The following is a 17989-nucleotide window of genomic DNA, read 5'->3' as shown; positions in this document are numbered from 1 at the left end:
GTTATGAACATCCTAGATATCATATTGAAAAGCAGAGACATTACTTTGCCAACAAAGGTCCATCTAGTCAAAGCTATGGTTTATTCAGTGGTCATGTATGGATGTGAGAGTTGGACTGTGAAGAAGGCTGAGCACCGAAGAATTGATGCTTTTGAAGTGTGGTGTTGGAGAAGACTCTTGAGAGTCCCTTGGACTGCAAGGAGATCCAACCAGTCCATTCTGAAGGAGATCAGCCCTGGGATTTCTTTGGAGAGAATGATGCTAAAGCTGAAACTCCAGTACTTTGGCCACCTCATACAAAGAGTTGACTCATTGGAAAAGACTCTGATGCTTGGAGGGATTAGGGGCAGGAGGAGAAGGGGACGACAGAGGATGAGATGGCTGGATGGCATCACTGACTCGATGGACGTGAGTCTGAGTGAACTCCGGGAGCTGGTGATGGACAGGGAGGCCTGGCGTGCTGCAGTTCATGGGGTCGCAAAGAGTCGGACACGACTGAGCGGCTGAACTGAACTGATAATGACTTAATAATGGCCAAGCCAGGGCTAACATGCTTAGTCCAGTGTTCGTTCTAACACTGGTTTCCTTAGTGATTTTTCTCATAAGTCTAAAGAAGTTTGGATCAAGACAGAAATCCAACACTGAGCTTAGCAGAGAAGCCCTCTGCCCATGGGAACCACTGGCTATGGGTATGATTCACTGTGCTGATGAAAGAGATACAGTGTGAGGCATGGGATTCAGTTTAGCTTCAGTGTGTCATCTTTAGAGAGAAAGGAAAAGTAGATTGCAGTTGTATGATAAGGGGAGGGTGTTCCAAGAACAGCTTGGGAGCTACCAGGTGACTGGAATGTGTGTTTTTTGCCTTCGTCAATATATTTTCAAAGAAAAGCTCAGCCTTTGGGACTGAAGGTAAGCACAGAGGCATAAAAACTTCTTACCTGAAGATAGTAGTGTCATCAGCCACCTGCAGCGTGTGGAGGCATGTTGGAGTTGATGAGAATTACTGAGCCTAAGTGACCTGCTCTAGGAACTAAGCGATCATAGCCAGTAGAGACTATAAGCCTGGTGATTGTTATTCAAGTCTCAGAGTGTGCTCTTTCATAAATGTTTCACCAGAGCAGAGATAATTTTGATTTTTAAGATCTTGCTAAAACCTTCTAGGACCACCTGCCTATTATCCCTCTTGGGAAGAATAACAAATAGATTTTTCCCTCCAGGGAAAAGATTCTCTGCCTAAAAGGAATCCAAGCGTGTTATGATAAGGCTAAGTTATCTTGTTATTTCTCCCAAGTCATCGTGAGCATGAGTTCTGGGATCCTCTCAATCTCAGTGTCTCCCGTGGTGCTGCCGTGGTTTCTGCCAGAGCCTTTGATAGGCACTTACTAAATGTTGTTGAGAATTCCACAGAGGCTAGAATACAGAGCTAATGCGTTAAACATGACACGACTCTAGGATGTAAACTGAACTGCTTAGTTTCATATTTGAATTGCCTACCCCAAAGAAATGCAGTGAACCTCCTCACAGCAATCTGGGATAATCATACTTTCCTAGATATTTTATACCCCTTTTTTGTGTGGATGATGGAGGATTTGAGGAGAAAAAAACACCACACCCACCAGTGCAAGACATAAATGTGTGATGCTGGAGGTTATGACTTTTTCTTCTCACTTGTCTTTTTTCCAATCACGTGTTATTGCTTTGGTTTGCTTCCTTTGTTCACATTAAAAAAAAAAAAAAAAAAAAACTAGTAAAGGATGGGAAAGCAGGAAATGATTTATTATCTAATAGAAGAAATTAGTTATTATAGAAATTATCTTCATGTGGCTGTTATTCTTAGGCAGACATCCTTCAATCAGGAATCATCTGAGGTTTGTGGCTGTCAGCTGTTCAAAGTACGTTAGAAAATCTGCCGTTGTACACAGCCTTCACGCCTTCCATCAGCTCTGTGACAGGCAGACAAGGGGAACAGTGCTTGGCAGGCCAGTGCTTGTCAAGTGAAGCTAGAATGACTTTCGGAGGAATTTAAATTGGATCAGGTTTTATCATTCATTGCTTTATCTTTGATATTCTCCCAGAGAGTTATAATTAGAGGTATATGAAAGAGAAATAGCCTGAGAAACTTCCTGATGGGTGAACTCCATAGGTATAATGCATTTTAAAAAATTATTTTTGAAACATAGACATATAGTTATATGACATCCTTGTCCTCTTACAGACACATTCTAGAAAGGCAACCTTGTGTACAGAAGTTTTTATAAAGAGGAATTTGATAGAGACTTCTTGATATGGTCTTACAATAGGGAATGCTTATGAGGTAGGACTTCAGAGAATCCTAAAGTATCCCTTACCCCCCACCCCTATTATAACACCTTGCTGTTTTTCAGTCGCTAAGTCATGTCTGACTCTTTGTGACCCTGTGGACTGCAAGACACCAGGCTCCTCCCAAAGTTTGCCCCAATTCATGTTCATTGAATCGGTGATGCCATCCAACCATTTCATCCTCTGCTGCCCACTTCTCCTTTTGCCTTTTCAGTCTTTCCTAGCATCAGGGTCTTTTCCAGTGAGTTAGGTCTTCCCATCAGGTGGCCAAAGCATTGGAGCTTCAGGATCAGTCTTTCCAAGGAATATTCAGGGTTGGTTTTCTTTAGGATTGACTGGCACCTAATGGTCTAAAAATCCTCATAGGAAAAGACACTATGAAACAGAACCTATGACTGTCTTTATGAATACAGTCTTTTATGCACTCAGACAAATCAATTTAGATAATATGCTAAAGTAGGGAAATGCTGACATGTTTTAGATCTTATGTAACAATGATGGAAAAAATTTTCATTTTCATCTATGCCTCCTAGAAAGTTCCACCATTATAAGAAGTCTGTGAAATGTTTGCTTTGTTACAGATTATATGTAAGATATATTTTTATTCTTTTTCCTTTCTTCCATGTTTGTGTGTGTTGGAGCTTGTAGGGGGCTATGCCTATTTCTCATTCTGAACATTGAGGGTTCTCATGCTCATGATGTTTGGCTTCTTATTTTCTGTATTCATAACAGGGTGTCAACTTATAACAATACTATAAAATGCAAGACTTGCAGAAATGGTAGCTGATAAGAGCTGGAATCAAAGATTCAATCTGCTCAGGTTCTTTGACTCAGAGTTGTTCCCCAGTGTCCAGGGCTGCAGAGTTCAGGAACAACTGGAATGCTTAGAGAATAAACTTCCTTATTCCATCTTTGGTCAACTTGCTGGGTATTGCTTCAAGCCTGTCCTGGTGGAGTTAGTAGGGGGACAAGTATTGGCCATGGTGGTTTCGTAGAAGTTCACATGGACAATTTTGGGCTATAAGCATGTGAAGATATAGGTCCTTACACCTGAATTGATCCTCCGGAGCCTCCTTTAATTTTTCTATGGCTTCAATTAAAAAAAACATTGACCTATCTTCTACCATTTGTGCTTCTTTCGCTTTCTTGCTCCATCTCACAAATCACTCTTTTCTAATTTTCCTCAGGAGAATATGCACTAAAATGATAGATTACATACTAAATCCTTGGGTCCAAAGGGGAAAAAAAACCCCTCCAATATTAGTTTCACTAAAGGTGAACTTAAGCGCTGGTCAGAAAGTAATGATTAGAACTCTTTCTTGCTACCCAGCACCTAAAATTCAGCTATCTAATCTGTACAGCTTTATTTTAAGGAAATGATACATGGTAACTTTCATATTCACTGTTTGAAGTGGGGCTAGACCATGTCATAAAGTGCTGAATTGAAACCGTTCTTGTAAAGAGGTCACAGATCAAGAAGACCTCAGCTGGATTTCACACATATCCATTTTCTATTGAAGTATAGTTGCTTTACTGTACTGTGCTAGTTTCAGGTGTATAGCACAGCTTTACACATATACATCTATATACAGTTAAGCATATGTCTCTATATGCAGTTATGTATGTATGTATATATGTGTGCATGTATACATTCTTCAGATTCTCTTCCTTTATAGGTATACAGTAGTTGCAAAATATTGAGTATAGTTCCCTGAGCTATACAGTTAGTCCTTGTTGATTATCTGTTTTATATATTGTAGTATGTATATGTTAATCCTAGCCTAATTTATTCTTAATACATATCCACTTAATCAGCAATGTGCCACAGGAGAAGTAATAAGGTATCATCTAGTCTTAATTTTCACATGTGTAAATGAGAATAATGACATAGTTTAGGGGATTCATTAATTTTGAGTAATAGAACGAAAGTGGCTTGGTGTGGAGGTGGCAGCCCACTCCAGTACTCTTGCCTGGAAAATCCCATGGATAGAGGAGCCTGGAAGGCTGCAGTCCATGGGGTCACTAAGAGTCGAACACGACTGAGTTACTTCACTTTCACTTTTCATTTTCATGCATTGGAGAAGGAAATGGCAACCCACTCCAGTGTTCTTGCCTGGAGAATCCCAGGGACGGGGAGCCTGGTGGGCTGCTGTCTGTGGGGTCATACAGAGTCGGACACGACTGAAGTGACTTAGCAAGCAAGCAAGATGCTTAGTTAACATATGTGCTCTTTGCCTTCTTGGACTGTATGCTCTGTGAAAAGTGGGTGTATGTTTTCTGCTCCTCCTGTGACTTCCCACACTATATTACTCTGATCTGCTTATGGCAGTTAATGTATATTGAGTGATACTCTGTGATTAGTATGAAATTCAGTAAATGAAGGTAAGTGGTTGGCTGGCCCCAGCCACCATGGACTTGGCAGTTGTGTCTCTTTCAGAACAGAAGCTCCCAGGGGAAGCCTGACATCTGTTGCAGCCATGAACACCAATGTGTGATTAAAGCTAAGTGCTAACAAGAGAATCCAAGGTTTTTGTTTTATGCTGAGCTTGTGCTTTGATGTGATCCTCGTTAGAGTCAGGACAAGGGCAACACAAATGAAAAAATGCAAGAATTTATTGACTGAGGAGATATAATCTATAGATTTATGGTGAGATGGATGCAACTTGATTTATAGAGGAAAACTGCACCTGCCCCTCAAAGGCGTTGAGCTCTAGGTAATAGGACAGCCAGCCTCCCTCTGTAAAGATGGCTAAGTTTCCGAGCCGATTGTCAAACATCATAAATCATGGAGACCCAGGCCGCATCCTGCTGAAACATATAAACTTAAAACAAGCACAGGCATAAGACAGTAAATAAGCAGCATGTGGGTCTTCCATGAAAGAACAGAGGTCATTTAACTTGTGCGGCATGGAGGGCTCAGAGGTCATTGTAGGTTGATGTCCATCAAGTAGAGTTCAGTCCTGTATGTTTCCTGCCACTCTTCTCAAGGTGGCCTGGGAAGGGAGCTGAACTCTTCTGCAGGTTTTATTTTGACTAATTAATGACACAGGCTTGGAGGTATGAAGTGTGGTAGAAGCCATCTACTGCTTTAATTATCTCTGACCTTAACACTGTCCATGCCTGGAGGATATGGTCTCTGATTGACTGATGCCTCCCCACAAGTGGCCATTCCACAAAGTAAGTATCTAAGAGTCTTTTTTAAAGGAGACTAATGGGTTAGCCCTAGACAAAGAAAACAGATAAAGCCCTTAGGACTATGTCTCTAAAACACTTACCCAACCCTGCAGTATTCTAAGGGAGCTCGGCTCCCCCTTGTGGCCTAAAAACATGTGTCCATTTGTTCCACCCTCATTGCCTAGTTTACAGGAGTCAGTCTTTTGCCAACTACATCTTGAGCTTTCTATCCTTTCTTGTGGGAAAATAGACACAGCCCTGGCAAACCGATAGATATACACCTGGCTTAGTTAATGCTCATGCACCCGGACTTGTCTTTCTCCCCTTCTCTTGTGGGCTATCACAGTCTTCAGCTCTAAGATCAGTGTTCTCAGGCGTTCTATCTTCCTAGCTAAGTCTATCTGCTTACCTATCTATCTTTTTATATTTTTACCTATCCCAAGGAATAATCGAATAATCACATCTCAAGATGCTATTATATAATAAGATTGGGTTTCATTTTTTTTTTGAAAGAGGAATTAAATCTGTTGATTGAATTTGGAGAATGAAAATATGGACAGTAAAATATGAGATCCATGTGAGGTAAGCCTAGCTCTTTTTTAAAAGAAAGATATGTATTTTTTGGCTTGTGCTCGTGTTAGTTGCAGCACGTGGGATATTTGCTCTTTGTTGTGGCACACTGGATATTTAGGGGCAGCATGTGGGATCTTTCAGTTGACGTGTGTGTGCGCGAGTTCAATCACTAAATCGTGTTGGTCTCATTGCAACCTCATGGACTGTAGCCCACCAAGCTCCTCTGTCCACAGGGCTTTTCAGGCAAGAATACTGGAGTGGCTTGCCACTTCCTTCTCCAGGGGATCTTCCCGACCCAGGGATTGAACCCATGTCTCTTGTTTCTCCTCTATTGGTAGGTGGATTCTTTACCCCTGGATCCCCTGGGAAGTCCTCTTTACTTGCAGCATGTGGGATCTAGTTCCCTGACCACTGATGGAACCTGGGCCCCTTGCATTGGGATTGTGGAGCCTTAGCCACTGGACCACCAGGGAAGTCCCAGGCCTAACTTTTAGAAGTGATATATCCTCAAGGCCAGAAATGGAAAACTCAAAAACAAAAGGGTTACATCTTGTTCTCTGTCACATTTTAAAACTTATGTGGCTTTTAAAAACATAAATTTGTTTCCATCATTTAAAAATAGATTTCATATAAAAACTGAACATGGCTTGGATTTCTGGCTTCTTAAAATCAAAAGATTTAACAACAGAGGGTTCACATTTTCTTGTGGTAACTGTCAGTGGAGCCTGACTGATATCCGTACACTTTAAATTCAGTACATGTCCTCCATTTTACCACAGACTTCACCACTTCCTACAGTCTTGTGGTTGACCCATATCCCTCCATTTGTATCTGATGAGTTTGTGATTCTGTAGGCTTGTAGCATGGAAGGTCCATTCACACCCTTATTATGGCATGACTTTGGTCCCTAGTTCCATAAAATATTTTTGAAAAACTGAGTAATTGCCCAGAGACCTATGTCTAGCCAGGGTGGGGCATGCAGCCCCAGATAGTCCAGCCTTCACAGGGCAAGCTGACCTGGAAATCTCAAGAGAGTGATACAGGGAAATCTCAAGGCCTGAAACAGTGACCAGGAATGTGTCAAAATGAAGATGTATTTCACCTCCTTACAGACTAATAAGAATGTGAAAAACAGTAACAAAAAACGCAGGTTTTATCTATGTTCAGCTATTTCTCTGTTGTTTTTAGTCACCAAATCATGTCCAACTCTTTTGTGACCCCATGGACTGTAGCCTGCTTGGCTCCTTGGTCCATAGGATGTCCCAGGCAAGAACACTGGAGTGGGTTGTCACTTCCTTCTCTGGGGGATCTTCCCACAGAGGTATCAGGAGTCTGTGAGTCTTCATTTATTTGTGCTGGTTTACTGATACCCTGGAACATTTGCTACTTATTAGTGCATTTGATTCTGCCTGGCCTCTTCAACTCCTAGACTGTAAACTCTTGGAAGACAGATTTCCTGCTCTAGTTCTTTTCCCTTCTGTCTTTCATTCTTCCCCTTGTCTCCCAATTTCCCATAAAATAAAACACATTAAAAGAATATGGGGTTTTGATCTTTCAGTCAGTTCAGTTGATTATTCATATCCAACTTTTTCGACCCCATGGACTGCAGCATGCCAGGCTTCCCTGTCCGTCACTAACTCTTGGAGCTTGCTCAAACTCATGTCTGTTGAGTCAGTGATGCCATCCAACCATCTCATTCTCTGTTGTCCCCTTTTATTCTTGCCTTCATTCTTTCCCAGCATCAGGATCTTTTCCAGTGAGTCAGTTCTTTGCATCACATGGCCAAAGTATTGGGGCTTTAGCATCAGTCCTTCTAATGAATCAGTTCACTTAAGTTCAGTCACTTAGTCATGTCTGACTCTTTGTGATCCCATGGACTGCAGCACGCCAGTCTTCCCTGTCCATCACCAACTCTTGCAGCTTGCTCAGACTCACGTCCATTGAGTCAGTGATGCCATTCCAATGAATATTCAAGACTGATTTCCTTTAGGATTGACTTGTTTGATCTCCCTGCAGTCCAAGGGACTCTCAACAGTCTTCTCCAATGCTACAGTTCAAAACCATCAGTTCTTTGGTGTTCACTTTTCTTTATGGTACAACTCTCACATCCATACATGACCACTGGGAAAACCATAGCTTAGACCAGACAGACCTTTGTTGGCAAAGTAAGGTCTCTGCTTTTTAATATGCTGTCTAGGTTGGTCATAGCTTTTCCTCCAAGGAGCCAAATGTCTTTTAATTTTATGGCAGGCAGTCACCATCTGCAGTGATTTTGGAGCCCAAGAAAATAAAATCTGTCACTGTTTCCATTGTTTCCCCATCTATTTGCAATGAGGTGATGGGACCGGATGCCATGATCTTAGGTTTTTGAATGTTGGGTTTTATGCCAGCTTTCTCACTCTCTTTCACTTTCATCAAGAGGCTCTTCAGGTCCTCTTCACTTTCTGCCATAAGGGTGGTATCATCTTCATATCTGAGGTTATTGATATTTCCTCCGGCAATCATGATTCCAGCTTGTGCTTCATCCAGTCCAGCATTTCGCATGATGTACTCTGCATATAAGGTAAATAAGCAGGTTGACAATATATAGCATTGATGTACTCTTTTCCCAGTTCGGAACCAGTCTATTGTTCCATGTCCAGTTCTAACTGTTGCTTCTTGACCTGCATACAGATTTCTCAGGAGGCGTAAGTTGATCTGCTATTCGCATCTCTTTAAGAATGTTCAACAGTTTGTTTTGATCCACACAGTCAAAGGCTTTCACTAGTCAATAAAGCAGAAGTAGAATTTTCCTGAAACTCTGATACTTTTTCTATGATCCAACAGATGCTGGCAATTTGATTTCTGGTTCCTCTGCCTTTTCTAAATCCAGCTTGAATATCTGGAAGTTCTCGGTTCACGTACTGTTGAAGCCTGGCTTGAAGAATTTTGAACATTACTTTACTAGCCTGTGAGATGAGTGCAATTGTGCGGTAGTTTGAGCATTCTTTGGCACTGCCTTTCTTTGGGATTGGAATGAAAACTGCCTTTTTCCAGTCCTGTGGCCACTGCTGAGTTGTCCAAATTTAGTGGCATATTGCGTGCAACACTTTTATAGCATCATCTTTCGGATTTTAAAAGGTCAACTAAAGTTTCATCACCTCTGCTAGCTTTGTTTGCAGTGATGCTTCTTAAGGTCCACTCGACTTCGCATTCCAGGATGTCAGACTCTTGGTGAGTGATCACACCATTGTGGTTATCTGGGTCATGAAGATCTTTTTTGTATAATTCTTCTGTGTATTCTTGCCAACTCTTTCTAATATCTTCTGCTTCTGTTAGGTCCATACCATTTCTGTTGTTTATTGTGCCCATCTTTGCATGAAATGTTCCCTTCAGTTCAGTTCAGTTCAGTTCAGTCACTCAGTCGTGTCCGACTCTTTGCGACCCCGTGAATCACAGCACGCCAGGCCTCCCTGTCCATCACCAACTCCCAGAGTTCACTCAGACTCACATCCATTGTGTCAGTAATGCCATCCAGCCATCTCATCCTCTGTCGTCCCCTTTTCCTCCTGCCCCCAATCCCTCCCAGCATCAGAGTCTTTTCCAATGAGTCAACTCTTCGCATGAGGTGGCCAAAGTACTGGAGTTTCAGCTTCAGCATCATTCCTTCCAAAGAATACCCAGGGTTGATCTCCTTCAGAATGGACTGGTTGGATCTCCTTGCAGTCCAAGGGACTCTCAAGAGTCTTCTCCAACACCACAGTTCAAAAGCATCAATTCTTTGGCACTCAGCTTTCTTCACAGTCCAACTCTCACATCCATACATGACTACTGGAGAAACCATAGCCTTGACTAGATGGACCTTAGTTGGCAAAGTAATATCTCTGCTTTTGAATATGCTATCTAGGTTGGTTCCTTGGTAACTCTAATTTTCTTGAAGAGATCTCCAGTCTTTCCCATTCTATTGTTTTCCTCTATTTCTTTGCATTGATCACTGAGGAAGGCTTTCTTATCTCTCCTTACTATTCTTTGAAACTCTGCATTCAGATAGCTATATCTTTCCTTTTCTCCTTGCCTTTAGCTTCTTTTCTTTTGAGCTGTAGATGTATAAATAAAAGTTTCATCAATTTCCTGGCTGCTGCTTCTTTTCCTTTGCTAGATCAGGATGGAATCCTCAGAACCTTTTGTTCTTTTTTATTTTAGGTTTTAGAATGAGACAGCGCCATGTCCTCATGGAATCAACGGGGCCTGCAGGCCGTTGCCCTCACTTGGTGGAATCTGTTCCTTGTGAGGATCCTGTGTGTTATCAGTGGCTGGTGTCAGAAGGGATCTGTATCCCTGACCATGGCAAGTGTGGCCCTGGACATCGCATCCTGAAGGCTGTCTGCCAGAATGAGCAAGGTATGACTCAAAGAAACATGGAGATTGAGTAATATCTGCCAAGTAACACATCACCACTCTCAGATCATCTTCCACAAGGATACAGTCTTTCCTAGTCTTGAATATTCATGTTTGAGTTGATGACAGCAACATATTTCTGCAGAGAAAGCTGCTTTGGCTTAATATAGAGCTGTGTGCTCTGTGGCAGAAGAGCACTGATTATACCTAAATGCAGTACAGAGAACTCAGAGAGGTCTCTGGAGTTCTTAGTTTATTAAGACATTGTCTGGAGAGCCTCCAACTCATTAATACAAAACAAGATTTATTTGTGTTTATTGATGTTATTATGTAACATGCTTTTTATATGTTATCATTATTAACAAATACCACCTTGTAAATTGCAGGGCTGAAGCCCCCTCCAAGTAAAAGGAAAAAAAAAAGTACAAAACTGCATCTTTTCAGTTATATAGCATTAGATTAGAATCAGTTCTAGACATAATGCTAACAATTCTAAAGAACTGTGTTAAAATATAGGTTGTCAAGATTAACAAAACTATTAACAGTGGTGTCTTTCCTTCATCACCAAACTTCTGGTACAGTGGTTTTGTACAATGAAGGGTGATTTAGCAAATACATAAGACACATGGAAATGAGAAAAGTGACATTTAAAACCTTTATCTTAGTGTTAAAAAAATATTCAGTCTCCTGGAAGAGTATTAAGTATGTCTATTAATCAGTCCTGTCATGTATGGTCATAATTTATAATACTCATGGTGTGTGGAGTGAAATGTTTTGACTTATGGAGTGAAGAGATCCACAGAATAGAAGGAGATTAGAAAGTGGATTCAGGATTCAGCAGTGTATTAATATTTCCTCTTTCCTTCCTTCTTCTTGCCTCTTTTCTCTCTCTCATTCCCTCCTTTTCTCCATCACTTCCTTCTTTCTGTCCTTCCTTCTCCTTTCCCCCTCCTTCTCTCCCTCCACACATCCTTCCTTTTTTAAATCACTGCCATAATTATACAAATAAACATTTATCAACTGATGTAATTGATTACCTCATGAAGCCAGGTAGTTGTTTAATTAAATAGAGAGCCACACCAGATTGTACTAGCTATAGTCCTTTTTGACTAAATAGTTGAACAGTAGATTCTAATATTACCAAGCAGTTTTTGAATTGTGGTGACATACATGTGAATTATTAACAGCAGTACCTAAGACCAATTTTTGAATTCAAAAAGAGTAGGACAGGTGTTTAAAACCTGAGCTCTAGAGTCAGGTTGGAATTTCCAGTCTGCTACTGTTCTGGTAGATGGTCTCAGAAAACTTATTTAACTGTGGAGACATCTTTTCCTTCACCTGGAAAGCAGAGATAATAAAAACCTACTTCTCACTCTCAGATTAAATGAAAGTGTTAAGTGAAGTGCCTGGCACATAACTGTTCAAAATAAGCTGTGAGCTTATTTCATTTGTAATACACACTTATTGTTTTCTGTCCTCGGGGATTTGTGCAAACAGCATTCTTTTATACTAGTAAAATGGAAATAATAATGAAGGTTAGAATTACTGTACTAGTTCACCTTCCCAGACTCTAGCTGTGGAAACAAAATCATTTGTTTGATTGAGACCCAGTGACAGATGACTGTCCAGCTTTGTCATAGCAGGTTTTGAAGATTTTACACAGCTGTCATACAATGTCGGACACGACTGAGTGACTTCCCTTTCACTTTTCACTTTCATGCATTGGAGAAGGAAATGGCAACCCACTCCAGTGTTCTTGCCTGGAGAATCCCAGAAACGGGGGACCCTGGTGGGCTGCCGTCTATGAGGTCACACCGAGTCGGACACGACTGAAGTGACTTAGCAACAGCATACAATGTCCACAGGGCTGGGGACTCCTTTCACAATGTATACTGCCCCTTCTTCAGTATTGCACAGTGTGAGATTCTGATTTATGATTAGAAGTATCTTTCTGGTCTCTGACCATGGCTTCTAAAATCATTGGCATTTCCTGAGCAGTACGAGCAATGGGAGAAGCTTTTGTTATAATATTTGGCCAGTGGTCCTCAGTTCCTGAAATCACGTCCATAAAGTTGAAATTCGTATCTAGTTATTCACATCAAGACCCTTTCTACCACTACTGGATTTATATTACTGAGGTGACTTTCGAAAAGTACCTAAAGGCGAGGTCTGGTCGCCCCAGGCAACCATGAAGAGAAGATTAGAACTTTCAACCCCATCCAGTGATATCTGGGGAAAGGGGAGGGACTGGAGGCTGACTGAAACACTAATGGCTAATGAGTTAATCAATCATGCCTGTGTAATGAAACGTCCATAAAAATCCAAAGGACGTGGTTCAGAGAGCTCCCAGATTGATAAATACATAGAAATTTGGGAAGAGTAGCAAAAGGAGGCTCTTTGCCCTTTCCCATGCCTTGCCCTCTGCATCTTATCCACCTCATTGTTCCTGAGTTTTATCCTGTTATAATAAAATGGTTATCTAGTAAGCAAATGGTTTTTCTGAGTTCTGTGAGCTACTCTAACAAATTAATCAAACCGTAGGAAAGGGTCATGGGAACTTCTGACTTTAGTTAGTTTGGTGAGAAGCACAGGTAACCTGGACTTGAGGTCGATGTCTCAAGTGAAGGGCAGTCTTGAGGGAGTGAGCCCTTTATCTGTGGACTCTGATGCTACCTGCAGATAGGCAGTATCAGAAATAAGTTGAATGGAAAGCAGCTGGACTGGACAATTTGCTTGATGTGGTGTGGGGAAACCACCCCTTCCTGCACATGCACAGACATGTACACCTTGGAGTTGAGGGCAGAACATTTTTGACAGAGCTATCAACTTTACCATTTTACAGCAGGTCTGGAGTTCTGTTGCTTATTCCTGTGAAATAACTCATTTTTCAGCATGAGCTTACATTCACAGTTTCTATGGGAGAAGTAGGAATTACTACTTGTTCAGATCAGTTTCATGAAGTCTTTATAGTTTTTAAGTACCTGGATGGCCCCGTCATCATTTATGGGGCAACAACCACAGTCATGGTTACAAAAATACACTGGCCTCCACGTGGCTGAAGTAGTCTTTGATCCAGTGAGAAACTGAAAATATGATCTGGTTGCACTTTTTGAAGTTCATCATCTATGAGATTCTAGATGATTGATGACCCAGATTTGCCAGAGAAGTGCTCCTGTTTGACTCTCCAAGTATTGTCATAAGGCCTTTCCTGGTTACTCAGATGGTAAGCAATCTGCCTGCAATGCGGGATATCCGGGTTTGATCCCTGGGTCGGGAAGATGACGTGAAGAAGGAAATGACTACCCACTGTACTATTCTTACCTGGAAAATTCCATGGGCAGAGGAGCCTGGTGGGCTACAGTCCATGGGGTTGCAAAGAGTCGGACACGACTGAGTGATGAACCCATGTGTATTGTCATAGCCTTTACATAGTTACAGAAGTTGACAGGACTCTTGACATTCATTTGAAGGCTTAGAGAGAAAAAAAGGGTTGAGATCTATTCAATGAATCTCCTGTGATTTTTTTTCTTTTAACAACTGAGACTTTTCATTACTCTGAGTCTATTGTTTCATAGGCTTTTATTTCAGAATTTATTCATAGGTAAATGGATGAGACCAAAGAAAATAATTTTTTATTAAAAATTAAACTCAAATCTAATTAGACATGAGACTTGCTTTAATTTGCAAGGTTACTTACTTTGTTCTTTATTTTAAGACTTGTCCATATTGACTCACTCCAGGTATCCCTTATACCAAAAGGATTCAGTATCCTTGCAGAAGTAGACAACCCATTCAGATTGTGGAGCCAAGAGATTTTCTCATAGCTGTGATCAGGATTCTGTGAGACTCTTGACAGTGTCTTGTTCAGCATAACTCCTCTCACTAGAAAGACATGTTTCTCTTTCCCTCAGAAGTTCATTCCTACCATTAGTTTGAAGACTTAAAAATATCTATGCTATACTGAAACTACGAAGTAGCTAAAACTTATGAGTTTAAAAATGAGATCTACTTTGGATTACTTAAGAGTCAAATAGTCATATATGATCTTCTGCAGGTATCTCTGTAGATATCTAGTACTTTGACCCTTTCTCTATTTTTATTTATCACTGATGCTCTTCGGTGAGTCTCACTAAAATTTCTATTTCTCACCCAGCCTCTGATGGTAACAGATAATGTTAGTCAGTAGTGTTTATTTTGAGTAACAAAATTATATCATAGATTATATGAATGAGTATTCTGATATGAAATCTGATTTCTAGTACTTTGGTAAATTGGCTTTGATTTCTCTCCTCTGCACATCTAATAATTATTATGAATCAAAAGAAGCCTACTGAGTATAGAGAACACATAAGTTTTTCTTGTCTCATTAACAGGTATGTTTCCTACATCTCAAAGAGGGCATTTAAGTTTCCATGGAAATTTTTAATTGTTTGGTCTAGTTCTGTACAAAATGCCATTGGTAATTTGATAGGGATTGCATTGAACGTGTAGATTGCCCTGGGTAGTATGGTCATTTTAATAGTATTGATCCTTACAATCCTATAGATTATCATGCCAAGTGAAATAAGTCAGACAGAGAAAGGCAAATATCATATGATATCATTTATATATGAAATCTTTAAAAAATGATGCATGAACTTATTAACAAACATAAATAGACTCACAGACATAGAAAACAAATTTATGTTACCAAACGGGAAAAGAACAGAAGGGATAAATTAGGAGTTTGGGATTAACAGATACACATGACTACATATAAAATAGGTAAATGACAAAGTCCTACTAGATAGCACATTCATTTTATGTAACTGAATCATTTTGCTGTACACCACAAATTAGCATAACATTGTAAATGGTTTATACTTTGATAAAAAAGGAGGGAGCATTTGAAAGTAAATGAAGCGTGATGCAAACTGCAAACTGATGTATATCTTCCTTAGATTATTAATTCACTGTTTTCACCTTTATTTCTTTGACATGTAACTGGTTTTTTGTTGCTAGGTTTCTCTTGCAATTGAGGAAGATTTAACATCAGGGGACGTCTTCCCAGAGCAGGTTGGGAAAATGCCCATAATGCCAGGGCAGTGGACAGCATTCCAGGGAAGTGGCAGTGACTGGCAGGTGACCACTATTTACCACTGTTCATGTCTCCATGCAGAGAAGGCAATGGCACCCCACTCCAGTACTCTTGCCTGGAAAATCCCATGGACGGAGGAGCCTGGTAGGCTGCAGCTCCATGGGGTTGCTAGGAGTTGGACACGACTGAGCAACTTCACTTTCACTTTTCACTTTCATGCATTGGAGAAGGAAATGGCAACCCACTCCAGTGTTCTTGCCTGGAGAATCCCAGGGATGAGGGAGCCTGGTGGGCTGCCCTCTATGGGGTCACATAGAGTTGGACACGACTGAAGCGACTTAGCAGCAGCAACAGCATGTCTCCATGATGCAAAATGAGCAAAGGACACTGCAGTGTCATTGGATAAATACCAGACTTTCCCCTGGAACGATCAGATTCTGAGTACTCAGCATATGTTTTGCTCTATAATTTGCTAAATAGGCTGTTTTAAAAAAACAGTATCTGTATATTTCAGGAAACATCTTTATTCAGGAATAATGCAGAGTACATTCTGTACTTATAGAAAGCAAATATCCATGCTGGAGAAGACTGCAATACATCAGGAAGAACAAGGTTCACACGCTGACAGGTACATGGAGTTGAGTTCTCTGGTACCTCTGTACTGCTCCCTTGAATACAAGGTTTCTTGTTTTAACAGTTCCACTAACCTTCCCCATGCAGATATTTTCCTTAAGTGGTATATATGTTTGCACAGAAAGCATGAGGAATGATTTCCCATCATTACAGGGACTTGGCTTTTCTTTTCAGAGGCATATTTCTGTGAGTTCCTGCCTTGCATCATTAACCTTGAACAAGCCAAAAATGTGATCTTTAATCTTAGCTAAAATGGCATGTGTTTGCAATCCTTAACACTGTAGTACCTTTCCTAGGATGACTTTAATTGGTGGAAAGCATACTAGAATAATCATTTATTTGAGTTGGTTAAAATGTTTAGACATGTTTATATGTCTGTGATTAGAATTGGAAGTTTTATTTTGTTTATTTTTATCTTTAAATCTCAAGAAATATTCTTGGGCTGACCTGTGAGAATAAGGTCAAACTTGATTCATATGGGAATTGGTTGATCAGAATATTTTGTGATTCACCAGAATTCTAAATAGAACCCCCTTTGTATTTTCAGCTTATTATTTTTTAAAAAACCTTTGATCATGTTGTACCTTATTTGGTCAATAAGCACTGCTTTACTTTTCTGCATATCTTTTTTTCTTTTTTAAAGAAAACTGTCTATTTCAGCGTAATATTTATTTTCTTATATTTTAGGAAGAAAAGGAATAGATTGTTCATCAGATATTTCTTTGCCATAAAAGTATATTTGTGCAATCAATCAACCTATTTAAGAGACATCATAAAATGAGAGCCATGATAGAGAATACAGTACCTCTAAATTAAATTTCAAATACAAATCTACAAATTTTGAATAATGCCAGCATGGTTCACATAAACATATGGTTTATTAAGATGTGCATTTTGGAAAGGATAATAGTAATTGGAATTCTATTTTAAAGAAAGTAATTATCAATTCTCCTATTCTTTTAATTTTTCATTTATTTATATTTTAATTTAAAACAACAACAACAACAACAACTTATCTTTTGTGCAAGGTTTGGGAATCTTAGAACTATGTTACCAGGTGTTCAGAGGAATTCGAAAGAGAAGAGAATAAACATGGACATGCATTTTATATTAGCAGTGTAAATTTAGAGTAATGACTTTTTGGAGCAGTCAGACTTAGCAAGTACTCTTCTTTCCTGGCCAGATCCTCTTAGCCATACCATGTCTGTGCATGCCAGCCAGAAATTCAACTGATACCACCTGCATCTCTTTGTCTAAGGAATTTCTCCAGTCACTGGAGCCTTCGTTGCTCACATATGCAGTCAGAAGTGCCAGGGAATTAACAATTCCAGGGAGCAGCCTTCAACCAGTGATTGAGAGGTAGTATATAAATGCCTGTGCGATCTTAGCTCCCTGCTGCTGCTGCTGCTAAGTCACGTCAGTCGTGTCCAACTCTGTGCGACCCCATAGATGGCAGCGCACCAGGTTCCCCCGTCCCTGGGATTCTCCAGGCAAAAATACTGGAGTGGATTCCCATTTCCTTCTCCAGTGCATGAAAATGAAAAGTGAAAGTGAAGTCATTCAGTCGTGTCTGACTCTTCGTGACCCCATGGCCTATAGCCTACCAGGCTCTTCCGTCCAAGGGATTTCCCAGGCAAGCGTACTGGAGTGGGTTGCCATTGCCTTCTCCCTTAGCTCACTGACTAGGGATCAAACCTGCACTCCCTTCATTGGAAGGTAAAGTCCTAACCACTGGACTGCCAGCGAGGTCTCCATGAAGATGTTTAAACATCACTTTCTAAGGAAGAAATGATATAGTTTCTCATGTGATTTCATTCATTATTTTGAGCACCTCTT

The 17989-nt window shown here is 40.4% G+C and overlaps 1 protein-coding gene across 1 annotated transcript in view; it reads left to right on the top strand.

The window, feature by feature from the left end:
- THSD7B (thrombospondin type 1 domain containing 7B) overlaps nucleotides 1-17989 on the top strand; it is an 899070-nt gene that overhangs the window by 311834 nt on the left and 569247 nt on the right. Inside the window, exon 6 of the mRNA XM_052635756.1 lies at nucleotides 10249-10446. Within this exon, the coding sequence (XP_052491716.1) occupies nucleotides 10249-10446 (198 nt within the window). The remainder of the gene's footprint in view (nucleotides 1-10248; nucleotides 10447-17989) is intronic.

Source organism: Budorcas taxicolor, chromosome 2, assembly GCF_023091745.1.
Source record: "Budorcas taxicolor isolate Tak-1 chromosome 2, Takin1.1, whole genome shotgun sequence".
Classification (NCBI taxonomy): Eukaryota; Metazoa; Chordata; class Mammalia; order Artiodactyla; family Bovidae; genus Budorcas; species Budorcas taxicolor.
This window is presented reverse-complemented; position numbering and strand designations above follow the sequence as displayed.